This window comes from Anastrepha obliqua, chromosome 4, assembly GCF_027943255.1.
Source record: "Anastrepha obliqua isolate idAnaObli1 chromosome 4, idAnaObli1_1.0, whole genome shotgun sequence".
Lineage (NCBI taxonomy): Eukaryota > Metazoa > Arthropoda > Insecta > Diptera > Tephritidae > Anastrepha > Anastrepha obliqua.
The window spans coordinates 105,221,467-105,239,708 of record NC_072895.1 but is presented as its reverse complement, the minus strand read 5'-3'; the positions used below and the strand labels follow the sequence as shown (position 1 = coordinate 105,239,708).

Genomic DNA, 18,242 nt, shown 5'->3' with positions numbered 1-18,242 from the left:
CGTCAGCGCCAACGTCGCAAACCTCTATCGCAGCGCGCTGTCCGCGTTGCTGCCTGCGCTCGGGTTATGATAATGACATTGGCGCCGATGCGCGTGATTTAAGAATATTCTCTGCGCATTGAAGCAGCGTCGCGTGTTGATTCATCCACTAGCGGTTTTTATCGATATCGGCGAAGATAAAAACGATGCGCCTTGACGATGACGCTTCTGTTAGACGGGACGTCTATTGCGGGAGCTTTAAGCAGCGCGCAGGAAAAGCGAAAACGGTATATGCCGCACTTGTTTGTATATAAAAAAAGATTTCAGAGCCGAAGGTCCTGGCAGCCAGTGCTCCTATTCTCGTGTTAAAATAATTATATTATTATACCACGTTTGTAAATAAATAAATAAAAAAAAAAGATTTCCACTCATATTAGTTCAATTTCAAAGTATTCTTCTTGTGGTAATATGAATTATGAAAAGCAGTTAATGGTTATACAAATTAGAGGGCTATAAAGCTGAGTGTATGTACACAGCATAACAGCCGTTAGGCTGAATGTTGTTGTGGGTGTCAATCACAACTACGAAGCATGGAAAAAATAGTTTCTAAAGGCGTTCACCAATCGTGTGCCAGGTGTTTGCTAGCCTATGCACGATGTATTTCTGCTGGGTGCAAGTTTATTATATGGAAGCTGTTTTAAGATTATGGGAGGAATTTTCAAAAAACGTTAACCTTAAGCTTTCACAGAATCGATTTCTGCTAAATTTCCTTTGGCGGAAGTTAACCCTAATGTTTTTTTTTTTGAAACATATGAAACAAATTACGACCTTAACGAACCATTTCTATCCTTATGCAAAGATTTTAACTCTCAAAGCAGCACCTTTGGTATATCGGACTCACTTTTTGCAGTCCGATGTCACCCTCTCTCACTTTTTATTCAGCCGATGCATTTTTTCTGTCACTATGAAATGACAAATGAAAAAACATCAACAGCGATATGGATGAATAGGGCATACTCGCCGAAAACTTTACGGTGAAATACCGCAAGCCGCATTGATCTCGAACCCACAAGGAACGACTAGAAGAAGAGGCTGACTATTCGGAATGAAACTGGAAAATCGTTTAATGAACTGAGACCTTTGACTATAAATGTTTGGAGAACTTTTGTTGAATCCTTAAGCTTCTAAAGGAGTATGGAATAAATAATAATAACCGTTTGAAGCTACTGATGAAATTCACCAGGATTGTTATATATCATCCTGCCACATGAAAAAAGTTAAAGTCAAGTCGTCCGAACAAGGCAGCTGAGGAGAATATGCTGAGATAATTCCATTTCATCTCCAGACAGCTGCTACAAAAAGGACTTGAACCAATCAAAAGTCTCACCGCATGGATACCTAACGAACAATGTCCGATAAGGATACCCACAAAATTTGAGAACAGCGGCTTTGTTAGCCTTAGAAGTTCTCTCAAGCGCATCGATCTACACGTGGCCAGAAGGATCTTGCGACGGATCTGCATATTTGCGTTCTAACCCAGCGCTCGCGGAGTTGTTGCGAAGTTCATCTTTCAGATGCAGGTCGCACGTTTTCAAGGTAGCGCCAATCCTCTTATTTTGCGCAGAAACTGGCTCAAGGGTCCACTGATAGCTATCTCATCAGCCCAGCAGAATCCCGGTATGCCACTGTGACCAGAAATTCGAATGAGCCTAACATCGAAGGACATGGATGCAGTCGAGAGAGAAGTCAAGCATTCCCCGGACGGATTTTTTCGATATATTACCGCCGAAGAAAACACAAAAACTGTATTGCTTCTTCCGCAGCTCAGTCTAATCCCTTAAATGAGTTTTTGTGTTCGATGTGTGGGATTGAACCGTTTTATTCCACAAGGTGGCGCAAAATTGATCACCTTATCGCAGGATTTATAATTTTGGAAATGTGGTGTCGTACGTCAATCATTTTTGACATTTATATGAGTTAAAATACAAATTTCCATCTCTCAAAATCATTTTTTGTTCTATTTAGAAAAAAAGTCATTACAAAAAAATGTTTAATTAATTTGCGCCACCTTGTATATACTACAACAGATTAAGGGGTCAGGGGCCGTCAGATTTTTCAAAAAAATTGTTTGTTTTGTTTTGCATTTTCTTAAAGTAAATATATATAAAGGGTGATCAATTAAGAGTTTTTTTCATTTGCGTTTTTTTTACAGAGTTGTGGCAAACTGTCATCGTGGATTTGTTGAACAGGGTTTGGCATTTCATCATGGAAAGACTCATACCGCAACAACGTCTACAAATTGTTCAACTGTATTATGAAAATCAGCGTTCTGTGACAAATGCTTTTCGTGCGCTTAGACCGCATTATGGTCAACATGATCGGCCTGCCTTAAACACTATTCGACATACCATCAACAAATTTGAGTCTGAATATTCATTGGTGGATAATTCTCGACCGAATAGACCACGTCCAGCAAGAAGCATTGAGAATATAGCGGCAGTAGCAGAGAGTGTACGTGAAAACCGCGATGAATCGATTCGGCACCGTTCTCAGCAACTTGGACTGTCGTATGGAACAACTTGGTCAATTTTACGGAAGGATCTTCATTTAAAAGCATACAAAATACAGCTCGTACAAGAACTAAATCCAAATGACCTTCCTGCACGTCACCGTTTTGCTGATTGGGCTCTTGAAAAGATTGAAAAAGATCCGCTGTTTTCGAGCAAAATTTTGTTCAGCGATGAGGCGCATTTCTGGCTCAATGGTTACGTCAATAAGCAAAATTGCCGTATTTGGGATGAAGAGCAACCAGAACAGGTTCAAGAGCTACCTTTACACCCAGAGAAAACAACGGTCTGGTGTGGTTTATGGGCTGGTGGAATCATCGGTCCATATTTTTTCAAAAATGATGATAGCCGCAACGTAACTGTGAATGGTGCTCGCTACCGTACCATGATATCGGACTTTTTGCTACCTGAAATTGAATCTAATGATCTCTACGACATTTGGTTTCAACAAGACGGAGCCACTTGCCATACAGCTCGTGAAACAATGACTTTATTGAGAAGTCATTTCGGAGAGCAGCTGATTTCACGTTTAGGACCTGTGAGTTGGCCACCAAGATCTTGTGATATCACACCTTTGGACTTTTTTCTTTGGGGATTCGTGAAGTCCAAGATCTATGCTGATAAACCAGCCACGATTGAAGCTCTGGAAGCCAACATTACGCGTGTTATTCACGACATACCAGTCGAAATGCTCGAACGAGTGATTGAAAATTGGACCTTCAGAATGGACCACCTTAAGCGTAGTTGCGGCCAACATTTGAATGAAGTCATATTCAAAAAATAAATGTCAAAGAATGTCCTTTCAAATGATAAATAAAGGTTTTGAACATAATTTACATTTTTGTTTTGTTTAACTATTGAAAAAAGCACCTCATGATTGATCACCCGTTATAATTGGCGCGTACACCCTTTTTGGGTGTTTGGCCGAGCTCCTCCTCCTATTTGTGGTGTGCGTCTTGATGTTGTTCCACAAATGGAGGGACTCCGAGCCGACTCCGAACGGCAGATATTTTTATGAGGAGCTTTTTCATGGCAGAAATACACTCGGAGGTTTGCCATTGCCTACCGAGGGGCGATCGCTATTAGAAAAATGTTTTTCTTAATTTTGGTGTTTCACCGAGATTCGAACCGACGTTCTCTCTGTGAATTGCGAATGGTAGTGACGCACCAACCCTTAAAAATATTTTGTAAAAATTTGAAGTAAATCCGAGTTATTCAACAATTAACAAAAAGCACTCGGGCGCTCCGGTTGGATAGTAAAACTTTAAATGTGTTTTTCTCAAAACTATGTTTTTTTAACTGGTGATCACTGTAACTTAAAAAAAGCTTGCTAGATTTCAATAAAATTTATACTGCTTTTGAAAAACATAAAAAACTCGTGCCTGATCGAAGGATTTTTTTTCAAAAATTTCAATTTTTTTTTTTACAATTAATTGTCGGTTTTTCTCGAAAATCTTTTTTCCTGAGTCCGCCATATTGTTAATTTTGAAAAAAAGAAAAAAGGTCCGATCAGGCACAAGATTATCTATTAGTACAACTAATTTCTCTTGTCAATTGATTTTAGATGAATCTCCAAGGACTTGTGTGATCGCCGCAAGGGAGTTCTGGAGAAACGCGATAAATTTTACAATTTTTATTTTTTTTTTTGTGGTTTTTCACTAAAGTCAAGTCGAAACATGATGCATTAATGCTATGTTTTTATTTTTGTAAAATAAAGCAACTGATTAGCATAACAAAATTATTGAAAATCATAATTTTTCCGTGCCTCGGACTACCCCTAACCCCTTAAGTACCTATAGTACTATATAAAGGAAGATGAGAAAGCTTTGCAACGAACAAAATTTTATTTAATTAAAATGAAATAATATGACGCTTATAACTTTTTCTCAATACTTTCGAAATTAACACTTCAATTTTTTTCTTTATAAAACTCCATGCGGTCTCAGTAGCTGATTATAGTTGGTGGATTTAATGGCCATTATGGACGTGACACATCAACAAAAAAAAAATATTAAAACAGCGCTCGTTTTTTGGCAGGCAATGGCAAATCTCCAGCAGCATTCCGTTCAAGAAAAAGTTTCTCATAAAAACCTTCATATTTACCTTACTGAAGCGGCACAAAAGTTTATGTCGCTTCATTTGTGGGACAACAGCACATCCAATTGACTTTTTTCTTCCATATTTTAAAATTAAGCAATCGTACTCGTGACTTTTGATACAACCTTGAATGGACATCCATATTTTCCCCACTGCATTGCTACCCACATTCGTCTTTTCGTAAGTTTGATTGTTTGTCCTTTGAAGTCATACATGCGCCCATTTATTTTTCACAGTGTATGCTTGATTTCTATTAACACCTTTCGTAATTCGTATGGAATATTCATTTAGCAACGTGAAGTTGTAAATAAATACAGAGCAATAATATTTATATAATTTATTATCGAGTTGATTTGGGTGTTTAATGTGACACTAAGGAAAGATCGAGATATCGATATCGGGAAGCAAAAATATTAATATAAAAAAGGGGAAAATGATGAAATGAAATGAGGCTATGGCGATTAAATTTCCTACAAATAATTAATGTTCGCGCCCAACAAATGAAAGCAATAAATTAATAAAAGCAAGAATAAAATAAAATAAAATCAAAAACAAAATAAAATAGAAGCAAAAATAAAATAAAATAAAATAAAATAAAATAAAAGCAAAAACAAAATAAAATGCATAGAAGCAAAAATAAAATAAAATACAAGCAAAAATTAAATAAAGTAAAAGCAAAAACAAAATAAAATAGAAACAAAATTAAATTAAATAAAAGCCATAATAAAATCAGGCAAAAAAAATTAGATAAAGTTCACCATAAGTTGTGGAACGCCTAAGTGTATGCAATGCAACAGTTTTTAGAGTAAATGGAAGAAACTGCAATGATGGGATGAAAAGGTACAAAAACAAATTGGTGGACTCTGACTGAAGATAAGATTCGTTTAGAAGATAAGTGAACACTTTCTTTTCTAACCTAATCCGAAATCATTAACCTGAGGTTCGATGAGTTTTTTAATTCGAGATAGCTGGGATTTCAAACATCTTCGTCGTTGAAGCAAAGCGCTATGCAAATTTTATTACGTGCCAGTAGAGCGAATCATTTAAGATCTTATTCAAATGTCTAACGGATTTATTTACTATGAAAATTGTTTGTTGGTTACATCCTCGGAAAACATGTTTTGAATAGGAAATATTTTCGTTTTTTTTATTTTGGAATAAAAAGTTTTTTTTTCGAATAAAAAAGGTTTCCTTTTTTTGTTTTTGAAATAAAAACGGTTTCTTTTTAAGGAAACGTTTTTTTTTCTTCATCATTTGAGTCAGGCCAGTCATAAGAGTCGTGGTAGGTAGAACGCGATGTTAGAAAGGGCAACGGCTGGAAATACTGTGAGACATAACAAAGCGCTCAGACTAGGTTATTGGAAGCATGTGGATCAAAGTAGGGCCACTTAATAGAGCATATTTTATGCTTAAATTCATACAACTAAAGAAATGTAATCGGAAGTAGAAACCCTGTCCACTTATACTCATTTAGCTCTATATTCGCGGACTAGTTGCCTCAGGATTACAGAATAGCAGTACAAGTGGCGCAAAATTAATCACCCAATTTCGTTGGGTATATTTTTTTTACTAAATAACAAAAGAAAATGATTTTGAGTGATGCAAAGCTTTATTTAGAACTTCCCATTGCTTGTCTGTTTGTATCATCATCATCATTGCCTAGCGGCATATAGGGCACCAGCAATACCTACGCGGTATCTCGTCCGATTACTAGATGAAGTCTTCACCTACTTTCAGCTTAAGGGGTTATATACAGCTAGAAAGACGAAAAAGCGAATTTTACAGAATTTTTTCTGAGAAAACTTGTAAATTTATCGATCTTAACATTTGTACACATATTATGTTATCTTTTAACTGCATTTTAAGACTTAGTATTAGTAAAAATATTTATTGGTAAAGGAGCTACAGCTGATCTCCGGGAGCTCCTCTCTGAACTCGATCGTATGAAATTAAAAAAACCAAACAGGTTTCGATAAGTAGTTTTAAATCTAGTAATTAATCGAAGGAATAAGTAAAATAATTTTTTTGGACAAAAAATCGATTTTGATCGGCCTTAAGTTCTTTATTAAAAATATAAATATATTTATCAGTGAGAAAAAATCTTCGATTAATTACTAAAAACTATATTTAAGAAGTTCGGTTAAAATTTGTCTAATCGGTTTGCCGTTCTCCACTGTGAAAACATCATTTTGAGTAAAACGCGTATAAAGTTTGAAAAGGACTTTACAAGCACTCTGAAACGCCTTTTCAAATTTTCGTGTAACTTCGAAAATATTCACCGGATATTGTAACGATATTAAATTTTCTGTGTATACTCTTAAATATATGTACATTAATAATAATATATAATAATAATTTTTTTTTTTAATTTTAACTATATATGTATATCCCCTTAACCCGAGTTGAGCCGTCTCAAGATCCACAGTTCTTTTCCAAGTTTCCCTTGGCCTGCCAGGCGCTCTTCCTCTCGCTGTGAGTGGGTTCCATTCCATTGCCTTCTTCGCTATGTTACCGTCTTCTTTGCGTAAAGTGTGACCAATCCACTTTCATTTCTGTCTTCTAATCCAAATGTCTAGCGGTTCCATGCTTCTTCGAGCAATTTATTATTTAATTTTGGCCAGGAAATTCGGAATACATATAATCCCTAGACAGCGGTTGACAAGAACTTGTAAGTGACTGTTTATAGCGATGGTGATTTTCCAGGTAGAACTACTGTACAGCACATTCGACTTGAAGAGCCTAACTTTTCAACTGGAACTCAGGTTGTCGTTTCGCCATAAAGGGTGCAACAACCCGAATGCCCTTCTGGATTTTTCGATTCGGGAACGAGTGTATACATCTGTGACACCGCTCGGGACCTATTTGCTGCCGAGGCATGTAAATTCCTTCACTGTTTCGGTAGGGTTACCTGCAATGTCTCCACACCCACCCATGGGGGGTCGCCTCGTCGAAATTGATTTTAAGGCCGACAGACATAGCTACTCATGTCTAATTCACAATTGACAAATATGATTGACGTACGACGCCATTTGCAAAAATTATAAATCATCCTATAGGGTGATTAATTTCACGCCATCTTGTAGAATTGAAAAAAGTTATATAATTACTTACATAGGCATGTTAATTTCCAAAATTTGATTTTTTTTGTTTCTTAAGGTATGTCTTTGTATTTGTGTCTGCATATTTAGTTTTTCTAAAAATTACATTTTACTCAGTTACACTTCAATACTTCCTTTTTTGAACATGTTTTGGTTTTGTTTTGAATTTTTATAGTAACATTTTCATTTCTGCTATATAAACAAATATTTGTGGACTTTTGAAAAAAAAAACCTTTTTCAGTTTACCAGTTTCTGCCCATCTGTCATGAAAATTTTAGTAACTTAATCTGACTCTTACAGAAATGGATTCTAAAGCGTAAATGCTTCATATTTGAAATAATGCATTAAAACCCATCAATGGGCTTAAGTTGTTTAGTCGAAAGTCCACATTTGTGTTCAATATACAAAATAAGTTTTTGGTTTATAACACATTTTGACAAACAAATAATGTAGTACATACAAAGGAAAAAAAATCAAGGTTAACAAAACTGCTATTAAAGATGTTACTAAAAATAGTTTTAGGACCCAATTATAATATATACATACATACATATTTGTACTTTTTTAATATGATAAATGACACACTGTGCGCCAAAATTTAGCTAAGACTAAAAATAACTCAAAGATAGTGTTCTCCCACCTTTCAAAATCTAGTTTTTCAGAAAGTAGACAAATTATGCCGGAGATAAATGCGTGTACTAGAGTAGGCAAAGAGTTGTGTACGGCTTTTGTGTGTGTTTTAAAGGTAAATTTTAAAAGGGCCAACTCGTTTTTCAGTTGTGGAATACATTATAGCAGTATTCTCCCTAAATGTATGGGGCATTTTTTTAAGCTGTTACAGCTGTTCTTGTTCCTGAACAAACATTTTTTTTTTACTCAAGAGCGTTAAATTCGCTAAATTCAGCATTTAGAACATTATTTTCAATTTTCCTGAGTACCAGTATTGTGTCTTTTCTGCTGGTTAATAAGCGTTTGATTTTTTTTTTTTTGTTTTATAGAGAACATATTCTTTTCTAAGGACTAGCATCAGCATTCGATAATTCTTGTATTTGCCTTAAATTAACGTGTTGCACTACTCTCTCTCTTTCTCTTTCTCTCTCTCTGTCTGTAAGCTCTATACCCTAATTAGTTGTTTTTAGCGCTTTGATTTTAAACAAAACCACCCTACATTTCAACAACTGATTTTTCACTACTACTTCAGTCATCACCGGCACCTTTCAATTTTTCATTTGTCTCAGCCTGTTTTTGTCTTTCAAATGCACGCACATCCTCCAACGTCATGCCATACCACTCGTCAATCCAAGTGAAGGCCTGTCTATGTCCAAGTAACAGTACATCACGTATGCTACGTTGAATAAAGTCTTCGACTTTTGTTTGCAAGCCCCAAACTTCAAAGCAAGCATTTACTACCTTGTAAGAACACATAATAGGTTTATCAGTGCTGCGCCAGCCTTCCATGAGTGGGCCACGACCTGTTTGGCAATGGAGGAAGATGGTTATGTAATTGATTTTTCATCTAAGCTGAAATATAAATAAATAATTACACACCTGTTTTTTCTGATTTGAAAAATTTAGGGTCTTCTTCCTTTTTATAGTGATTTTGGTTGGAGAGGTCATCGAATGCAATGTCAATTTCCTCCAACAAACGTGTCTGTAACTCCTCCTCGCTTAGGTCAAGGCACTGTAACAGTAGATAGAAAGTTTATATTTAACATTTTTTTAATTTAATATTTTATTCGTGGCTAAAAATACTCACATTTTCTGAAGAGCCATTGTTGTTTTCATATTTGGTTTTGATTGATATGCTCAGTTTGGGCACGAAGGAACACTATAAATATATTTCACAAAAGAAGGTACAAATTTTATTTTTAGAATAATTAGTGCGCATGAAAATTTACTTACTGTGTATTCTATGGTTTGCGTGAGACAATACAACAGGTGCGCGTACATGAAACAAAAAAAAAAACAAAAACCAATTCATGGAGAAATGCTTAAAGCTTGAGTAATTAGGAGAAGTGATGTGGGGAGAAGAAAAGTGATATAGGAATTTGAAAGAATGACGCATGAGCAGGAAATGAGATGCGTATTAATTGGGAAAAAATAATTTAAAAATGAAAAACAATTTAAATTAAAAATATATTATATATGTACATGTATGTATGTATACAAAAAATTTAGATAATGATAAATTAAAAATGCTAAATAAATAAAATATTAAAAAGGTAATGAAATAGGGAAAATTAATAAATTTAATAAATTAAATAGAAATTGATTAAGGTTAGATTAGGTTAGACTTGGTTGATCCTCAAAATCTTACATAGATCAGAAATTTATCCAAAGTGATACTAAGTGTTAGTATGGATAGTTTATTTTATAATTTTTCTTTAATACAAAGTTTAGGTAATTAAAGTGGGCTGCTAATTTTTTGATCTGTCACACTTTCTAATGTTGAAAAGGATGCAGAGTGATTAAAGAGAGGAAGCAAACATTTTCAAATAAATAAATAAAAATTAAATAATGAATAAATATATTAATATTGAAATAAATAAATAATAAATAAATATTTATCATAAAATAAAAAAAAATAAAAAACCAAAAAAGGCGAAACAAAATAATGTAGAACTAAAATAAAAGTTTAAATGAAGCAAAAGTACATAAAATATTAGTATAGGGAAAAAGAAATCCATTATTTTTCGGTAGATGGCTGTAGTGATCGATGTGTGATAAGTATTTTTTTGCTGTTTTTTTTTTTCTTTCCATTCAGTTGCTTCATTCAGAAATAATGAATTTCTTTTTTCCCAAATGAATATTTTATTAATATGGAAAAAATTATATTCTTATTATTATAATAAATATGTAAATGCTAAAAGGATTGAATAAAATAAAATTTAATTAAATTAAAAATTTTACGATTAAAAAATAAATAAATAAATATATGAATGATAGAAAAGTTAAATGAGATAATATAATTAGAACAAAAAAGGAAAAAATTACGTAATATTAATTTTAATTAAAAGGAAATCAAGTTATTTTACTAAAACAATAATATTACATAACAAAGAAAATTTTATTAAATTACAAATTTTACGATAAAAAAAATGAATTAATGATAGAAAAGTGAAATGAGATGATATAGAACAAAAAAGGAAAAAATTAAGTAAAATGAAGATAATATTTAAAAGGAAATCAAATTATTTTACTAAAACAATAATATTAAATAAAAACAAAATACAAAAAAAAAAACTAATAAGTGATAGAAAAGTGAAATGAGATGATAGAACAAAAAATGAAAAAAATAATTAAAAGGAAAATTGTATATAACAGCATAAATGTATAAAATCGATCAAGTTGTATAAAAAATATCAGATAAAATCATATAGGATAAAATACGAATAGAAAAAAATAAAATAAAATAAATTAAAATTAAATAATATAATATAAAAAACAAAATTATAACATTAATTTTTTTAAATTTAAGAACACGAACTAAGATATAACGTTAAAATTAAGAAAAAAACAATAAAAGCAAATAAATAAAATAAGATAAAGGGATATGAGTGCAATTAAAAATTTAATTATATGACTAGATTAAGGTCACAAGTAACCGTGGCTATAAGTTTATTGTGAAAGGTCTTTCAAAAGCGACGCCTAGGTGTCAGTAGTGAATAATTTCTAGGCTGTACGTTTTTTATGGCATCTTTAACATTTCTCAAATAGACAGATATACAATTTTTCACTATAGAATAACGCGCTAAAAGTATTGAAATTTTTGTAATTTTTTTATGAAAATAACCATCCGAAAGGTCGATAATTTTTCAAAATTTTCGCATAAATTTCAAAAATAAAAATAAAAAATGGTTCTTTCGAGTATACAAAAAGGACTGGTAGACCAAAAACTGGACTTTCCGTTGAGAATATTGCTCCTGTAGCGCTAAGTGTTGCTGAACAACCTTCAACATCGATAGCTCGACGTTCTCAACAATTAGGCATTCATGCCCATGGTGGACATTTAAATGATGTAATTTTTCAAATATCGTAGTTAAGCGTCGTGTTTTGAATAAAAATAGTGAAACCTGAAAGTTTGAAAATCTAAATGTTTACATCTTTTATTTTAAAAGTTTATTTTGAAAGACCCTTTAAAGAGATATTGTTAGACAAAATATTTGGAGGCTATTAAATCAGTTTAAATCGTGCTAAACTTATATTTTTTTTTTTATTATTATTATTTAATAAAATGCTAGACAAAATGCAAGACCAAATTATAAAAAAAAAATAAAAAAACTATAAAAATTAATTTATAAAAAAAAGTATATATAAAATGAAAAACATTTCTATAAAGTGAAGCAAATAATCAAACAATCAAAATAAAAATTTATTTATAAAAAAAAGTATATATAAAATGAAAAACATTTCTATTAAGTGAAGCAAACAATCAAAATAAAATATAAAAATAGCAAAATAACGAAAGATGTATACGAAAAATAAAAATTAACAGAAAAAATTGTATTACAGGAACTTAGATAAAATATATTAAAATGAAAATACATATTAATATTACAAAAAAAAAATATTACGTAAATAAAATGAGATAAAAAAAAAACATTTTTAACAAAGTGGCATCTAAAAAAAGACAAAAATAACTACTCGTTTTTGTAAATAAAGTAAAATAAAGATATGATAAATTTATATTATTATTTAATAAAATGATAGACAAATTCAAAATACATTAATACAATCACATAATTATCAATTAATCAAAAAAATAAAAAATTATGAAAAAAATTATAAAAAAATTGTATATAATATAAAAAACATTTCTATAAATTGAAACAAATAATCTAAAATAAAATATAAAAACAGCAAATTAACGAAAGATGTATACGAAAAAATAAAAATTAACATAAAAAATTGTATTATTGTAAAAGAATTTAGATAAAATATATTAAAATGAAATACATATTAATATTACAAAAAAAAATATTACGTATAATACATAAAAAGATATAAAATAAAAAATATTTCAAACAAACTGGCTTCCAAAAAGAAACAATAAATAACTACTCGTTTTTTTTTTTAATAAAGATGTATAAGTTTGTTGGCCTAGTGCCACCGCCTTTAATGAATTTGCCTTGGTTTCCTATACAAAACATTAATTATAAAGCCTTGCAAATGCTATGGGGATGGCAGCAACTAGCGCCAACTTTTAAATGTATTTCTGGCTAAAAATGGCGGGAACTACTTAAACTTTTAAAATTTTCTAGTTTTTTAAGTGGTCATTCAACCGGGTTGGATTTCATAAAGGGCACTTCATGCAGCAAATATATAATATAAAGTAAATATAAACATAAAATTTTGTTTAATCAGATTCAACGAGTGTACCTACCTACTTAAGGTAAACAAAATATTAAACTAGCGCACATGGAGCAGTGACATTTTAGTTTTGGTATAAGTACAACTAGCACCACCTTTGAAATAATACATTGTTGTTGTAGCAGAATACCTTATGTGTATTTGCTTATTGTATATGGACTTGTTAGCTCGTGAACTAAACGTTTATCATTTGCTTATCATGAACAATTGCGCTGTCTAGGGATTATACAAATATACTAAGCGAAAGCGCAGAATGGAGATAATAAATCACTGGTACCAAAAAAATTAATGGATACTGAGTAATTGAGAGACGGCAGGCAATCATCGGCTGAGTGCACTCGAATGTTGTTCAATAATCAATTATTTTGTATCCACCTATTCATGTAAACAAGCAGCACCACTCATATCTGCTGGAGGTTTGTTGACACTGCTGTACATTGACAAAGCCGTTAGCTTCATGAAATCGAAAGCTATGTATGTATATTTTAATGTCATATCTAAGAAAAGAGCCAAAATGAAATATAGTTAATTGGAAGGCATTCGAGTGATATGAGCACTTGGGTTCATACCCATACAACCATATAATAATAATGTAAGCAACCAAATTGTTGAAGAGCGTAAATACCATAGACGAACACCTGTCTAACGGTGGCATCACACAATCGTCATCACACGCACGTAGTTGTTACATGAATACCAAAGCTGTACAATCGGCAATACATACATATGTATGCATATAATATCTAAACTGCACAGATAGCAGCTTATAAATGTATCAATTCACACGCGATATGGTGTGAAAGGAAAAATGTGTGCAAGTGGCGCCTACTAATAGGGGTAGTTGGACGCCACATGAATTTACCGGAAGTAGAAGTGAACATGTATCTGTAATAGCTAAATCAGGAAATATTAAGTCTGATGCAAAGGTGTACCTAAGCGCTTGTATTTAAAGCTTTAAGAGATGTGGATCCCTCCCAGCGTTCTACTTATTATATTATGCAGTAGCCATGCATGTACTTTGAGTGAGCACGCAATTACTGCCTTAAATTATTATCAGGCATTATTTATAGTATAACAGTTGCAAGGGTGCAGAAACTAGCAGCTACTATGGAGCAACTACTAGCGACTGTCCGTTCCCACCACAGTCGTGCCAAGGACCGTTAATTCAGCAGCATTTCCCGTATATGAATGGGAAATGTTTATGCTGGTACAACAACAACATGCTACAATCATTTTTCCCTATGCTGTTAAAAACACAACAACAACAATCATTTTTCCTAGCTTCACTCTTTGCGGGCGCTATGAATTTCAAAAGCAATCAAAATGCAAAAACACATTAAATTATTCATTAAATTGTTTGCACATCATTCAATTAAAATGCGAAATATCTTAATACCGCACACTCTTTACCAAGGATGAAACGTGTGTGTATTATGTGAATATGAAGAGTTTATGTTGCGTCAGCAGCGAAAGTGGGTGGGCGGGTGGAATTTATTATTTGGTCTATAAATAGCTTGCTGGAAGAAACGCAAATGGTGTACCACTTTGTTTTTGTGCGTGCCTGGTGGTCGACGTGCGCTATTAATAATAGGCTGTGCGCACAAGTAAGCGATGAAATAAAAGGATAATGAATGATACTTAATTATAATGAAACACTAGAAGGTTTTTAAAAAGAAAAATATCCATGTCGTTGGGGTAGTGTAAATGAGATATGAGCTAGAATTATGATTTTTCTAAGCGGTACCTGTAATTGTGAAGGGATAGTAGTTCCAAGATTTTTCTGTGACATAGAAGACACGCGGGCACACGGCTTGTATCCAATATGGCAATCGGCTGTGGGGGTAAAATAAACAAATATAATCAATAAAAAAGGTTCAAGTAAGGAGTGTGAAAAACTTCACGGGATAGTACAGTTAATGTAACTTTTGCTTTCACCTTTTCTCCCTCACCTCGACAAATGTATGCGCTTCTCTGTGTATTGGCCTTTGCCGTGCACGGGATCATCACATTCATAGCTCTCTACCACTTCAACGCCTTCACCCTCACCGGATTGTTCCAAACTGTGACGCGCAATCATATACAGCTGGCCGATGCGATACTAATAAACGGGAACAGGTGCAAAGTGCGAATATGTTGAAAAAAATGTACAATGTGAGAATTGAAGCGGGAAAAGTCTAAGCACTTACCTCTTCCACTGTGAGCGGCATGCAGATGCGATATTCCTTGCATAAGACCATTTTGTTAGCCGCACAACCGTAGAAACTTTTTATTTTACCAGCTGTTGTTTGCTCTTCTTGTTACGAAATAAATTGTTATTTCCTTACTTCAATGTATTCTACGCGCACTGTAGCACTTCCAATAAATATAACCAACATCCGCATCCGTCTGTCCGTATTTTTAATAGCACTTCACTCTTTTATAACTGTTGTCAGCTGATAGGGTTGCATACATTTGCGCTTCAATCAAAAAGGTACTGTGTAACTAATTCTAAAGGGTCTTCCAATAAGAGGTGTTTCTATCGCTATCGAGAGATGATTAACGATTTTTTATGGCCGGAATTGGATGGTATTGAACTGGACAACATTTATTTTCAACAAGACGGCGCTACGTGCCACATAAGCAACGAAACCATTGATTTTTTACGGGAAGAGTTTCCGGACCGTGTTATCTTTCAAAGAGGTGATCACAATTGGCCACCAAGATCTTGTGATTTAACAACTTGTGACTTTTTTTATTTAGGGCCACGTGAAAGAGAAGATCTACGCCAACAGCCCAGTGTCGATTCAAGACCTCAAAGATGAAATTCGTGAGGCTATTGAGGATATGGGGCAGCCACTTTGCAATTCGGTTATGAAAAATTTCATGAAAAGGATATTGTCCTGTAAGCGTGGTCCTGGTGGTCATTTGCATGATGTTATTTTCCACTATTAACGGCATATCTTACTCTTTATATTGAAATAAACATCCGATCATTTATATTAAAAAATAGCATTTTTCTTTGAATATCAAAATAACACCTCTTGTTGGAAAACCCTTTATAACGTGCTTTCTCTTTTTAATAATTATTTTCTTAATTGAATATTTTCAATCAAAAATTAGATAACAAACATTTCTATGGCTACTTTCGTATTTAAATTTCTTAATACTTTTAAAATACTACCTAAAGCAATTTCGATTTGGTTACCTATGCAGTGGCTTCAAAACTACGCATAATACTATTGCTACATTGATGTAGAAAATAATACCGATTACTTTATTCGTAACCAGTATTTGCTATCATTTTCTTTAGGGCGATATGATGAAACTGATAGAAAACTTTTCATATGTACCATTCTGCATCTGCTTTTAACACAATATTTGGCATTTGTATGTATAGTTGCAGAGCATAGAAGCGACTTACGCTGCTGTACCACTTTTGATGAACTAGTGTTCGGTCTTGTCCAAAAATTTTCTTCCAAAATAGTAGTTAAGTTTTATTATGAGAGTTGCTTCTGACAACTTTTTGCTGTAAGAAATGGAACGAAAGAATAATACACGAAAGCATTGATTTAATTTCACTTAAGGGGGCTACAGACGACAAACATGCTCGTGCTCCGCTGCATGTTCTACATCTGTGGTCATGTTGGCGAGCACGTTTGCCAAAAATACACTAATTGTGTCACGCAAATGTTCATTGTGGTGTGGTGCGCGAACATTACATTGAAAACAAAAAGAACTGCCTCATTTTGCTTTTGCTATACAGATTTATGAGATTTTACATATGAAATTTTTATCAGCTGGTGAATGGGGCGAACAAAAACCCCATGGGGTATACAAATCATTTAAGAATAAGTAGGACCAAATTGAGAGCTTTAGGACGACATAGACATAGCGCTGCGAATAAAGATCCAGCGGCTACGTTGGCTGGGTCATGCTATATGAATGGATACAAACGCTCCGGCTCTGAAAGTATTGGTTGCGGGACCAGCTGGTTGTAGCAGAGGAAGAGGAAGGCCTCCTCTGCGTTGAAAAGATCAGGTAGGGAAAGGCTTGGCTTCACTTGGTGTGCCCAATTCACGTCGGTTAACACGAGAAAGAAACGTGTGGCACGCTTTGTTCAACTCGGTCAAAATCGCATAAGCAGTTATCGCGCCAATTAAGAAGAAGAAGAAGGACAAAATTGGATAGCTCCCCCATGAATTACATGAATCATCGGCGTAGTAAATGACTTTTTCACAAAGAGCGGATATGAGGTCAACATGCTTCTGTGGCTACTTTTAGTATATATTTTCTAAGAAAACTCTCTATGGAAATAATAATAATATCTGAGAAATCTGACATGATTCGTTCATAAGTAAACATTTTGCAACAGGTTCAGAAAGAAATTTCACCTAAACAAATGTATCATTCACTCACGTAGTAGGCCTGTTTGAAGAAGGAAAACAGAACTTTGCCAGTTCATCATCAAATAACTCAATTCATTCTATTTTGATGCGCCATCGACCCAGTATTAATTTTACAGTCTTCTGAAAGGCGTATTTATTATTTTCCCGGTACAACTCTGTCCTAAAATAATATAAATCGACATGAATCGAAAATGGAATTTGTACGCTTCCCAATATAATTTTGTGTGTGGACGGAAGACTAAACAGACAGACAGGAGAAACTCAACAGCCGTGTTTACAATTTACATCCTTAACTATTCGAAAGAAGAAATGCTAGCTACTCGATTAGCCACGTCCGAAAGCAGTTTTTCTAATACTCATTAAGAGCTTCCAAACAAATTTCATATTGCCAGTTCGGCTCGCTAACGATTGCCGAATCGATTAGCAATTTAATAGTTTCTCATGTTCATAATCTTACTTTACTACACTTGTTAATATTAAATATTAAAAATTTGTATTTAAGTTCTGAATTTATATTTTAAATGTCTGGTTTGAATTTTGTTAGATATTAATGAATAAATAAATAAATATTCCAATGCTACCAACTTCCTTTTCTGGTATTATATAAGTACATGTTTCATTCCTAATAATCATTAAATGCTTCAAGACAAATATCATTTTGGCGACTTTTCAGCTTTACAAACGTTTGTTTATTAATGCCACCTGCCTGACCTATTCGCCACCCGCTTATGCGTCAAGAAACATAT

At 33.3% G+C, this 18,242-nt stretch overlaps 1 protein-coding gene across 2 annotated transcripts; it reads right to left on the bottom strand.

Annotated features, from left to right (window-relative positions):
- Positions 1-8,580: 8,580 nt before the first annotated feature.
- Positions 8,581-15,536, bottom strand: LOC129245802 (cytoplasmic phosphatidylinositol transfer protein 1). 2 transcript variants are annotated; one of them, XM_054884196.1, is made up of 6 exons: positions 15,298-15,536; positions 15,061-15,209; positions 14,856-14,944; positions 9,498-9,569; positions 9,290-9,422; positions 8,581-9,213 (listed from the first exon to the last, which is right to left on the bottom strand). In XM_054884196.1, exons 2-6 carry the CDS (start codon positions 15,122-15,124, stop codon positions 8,939-8,941), a joined length of 633 nt encoding a protein of 210 aa, XP_054740171.1. In that variant the 5' UTR covers positions 15,125-15,209; positions 15,298-15,536; the 3' UTR covers positions 8,581-8,938. The 2 variants fall into 2 exon arrangements, with proteins under 2 accessions (XP_054740171.1, XP_054740172.1); XM_054884197.1 differs by lacking the exon at positions 15,298-15,536 and having other exon boundaries at positions 15,047-15,153.
- Positions 15,537-18,242: the final 2,706 nt, after the last annotated feature.

Excerpts from the sequence above, each read along its gene's own strand:
- LOC129245802 (XM_054884196.1), bottom strand. The coding sequence starts at position 15,124 with ATGAATGTGATGATCCCGTGCACGGCAAAGGCCAATACACAGAGAAGC. Across the intron at positions 14,945-15,060 it reads AAGCGCATACATTTGTCGAG|CCGATTGCCATATTGGATAC; the intron begins GTGAGGGAGAAA and ends TTACCCCCACAG. Across the intron at positions 9,570-14,855 it reads CTATCCCTTCACAATTACAG|TGTTCCTTCGTGCCCAAACT; the intron begins GTACCGCTTAGA and ends ATATATTTATAG.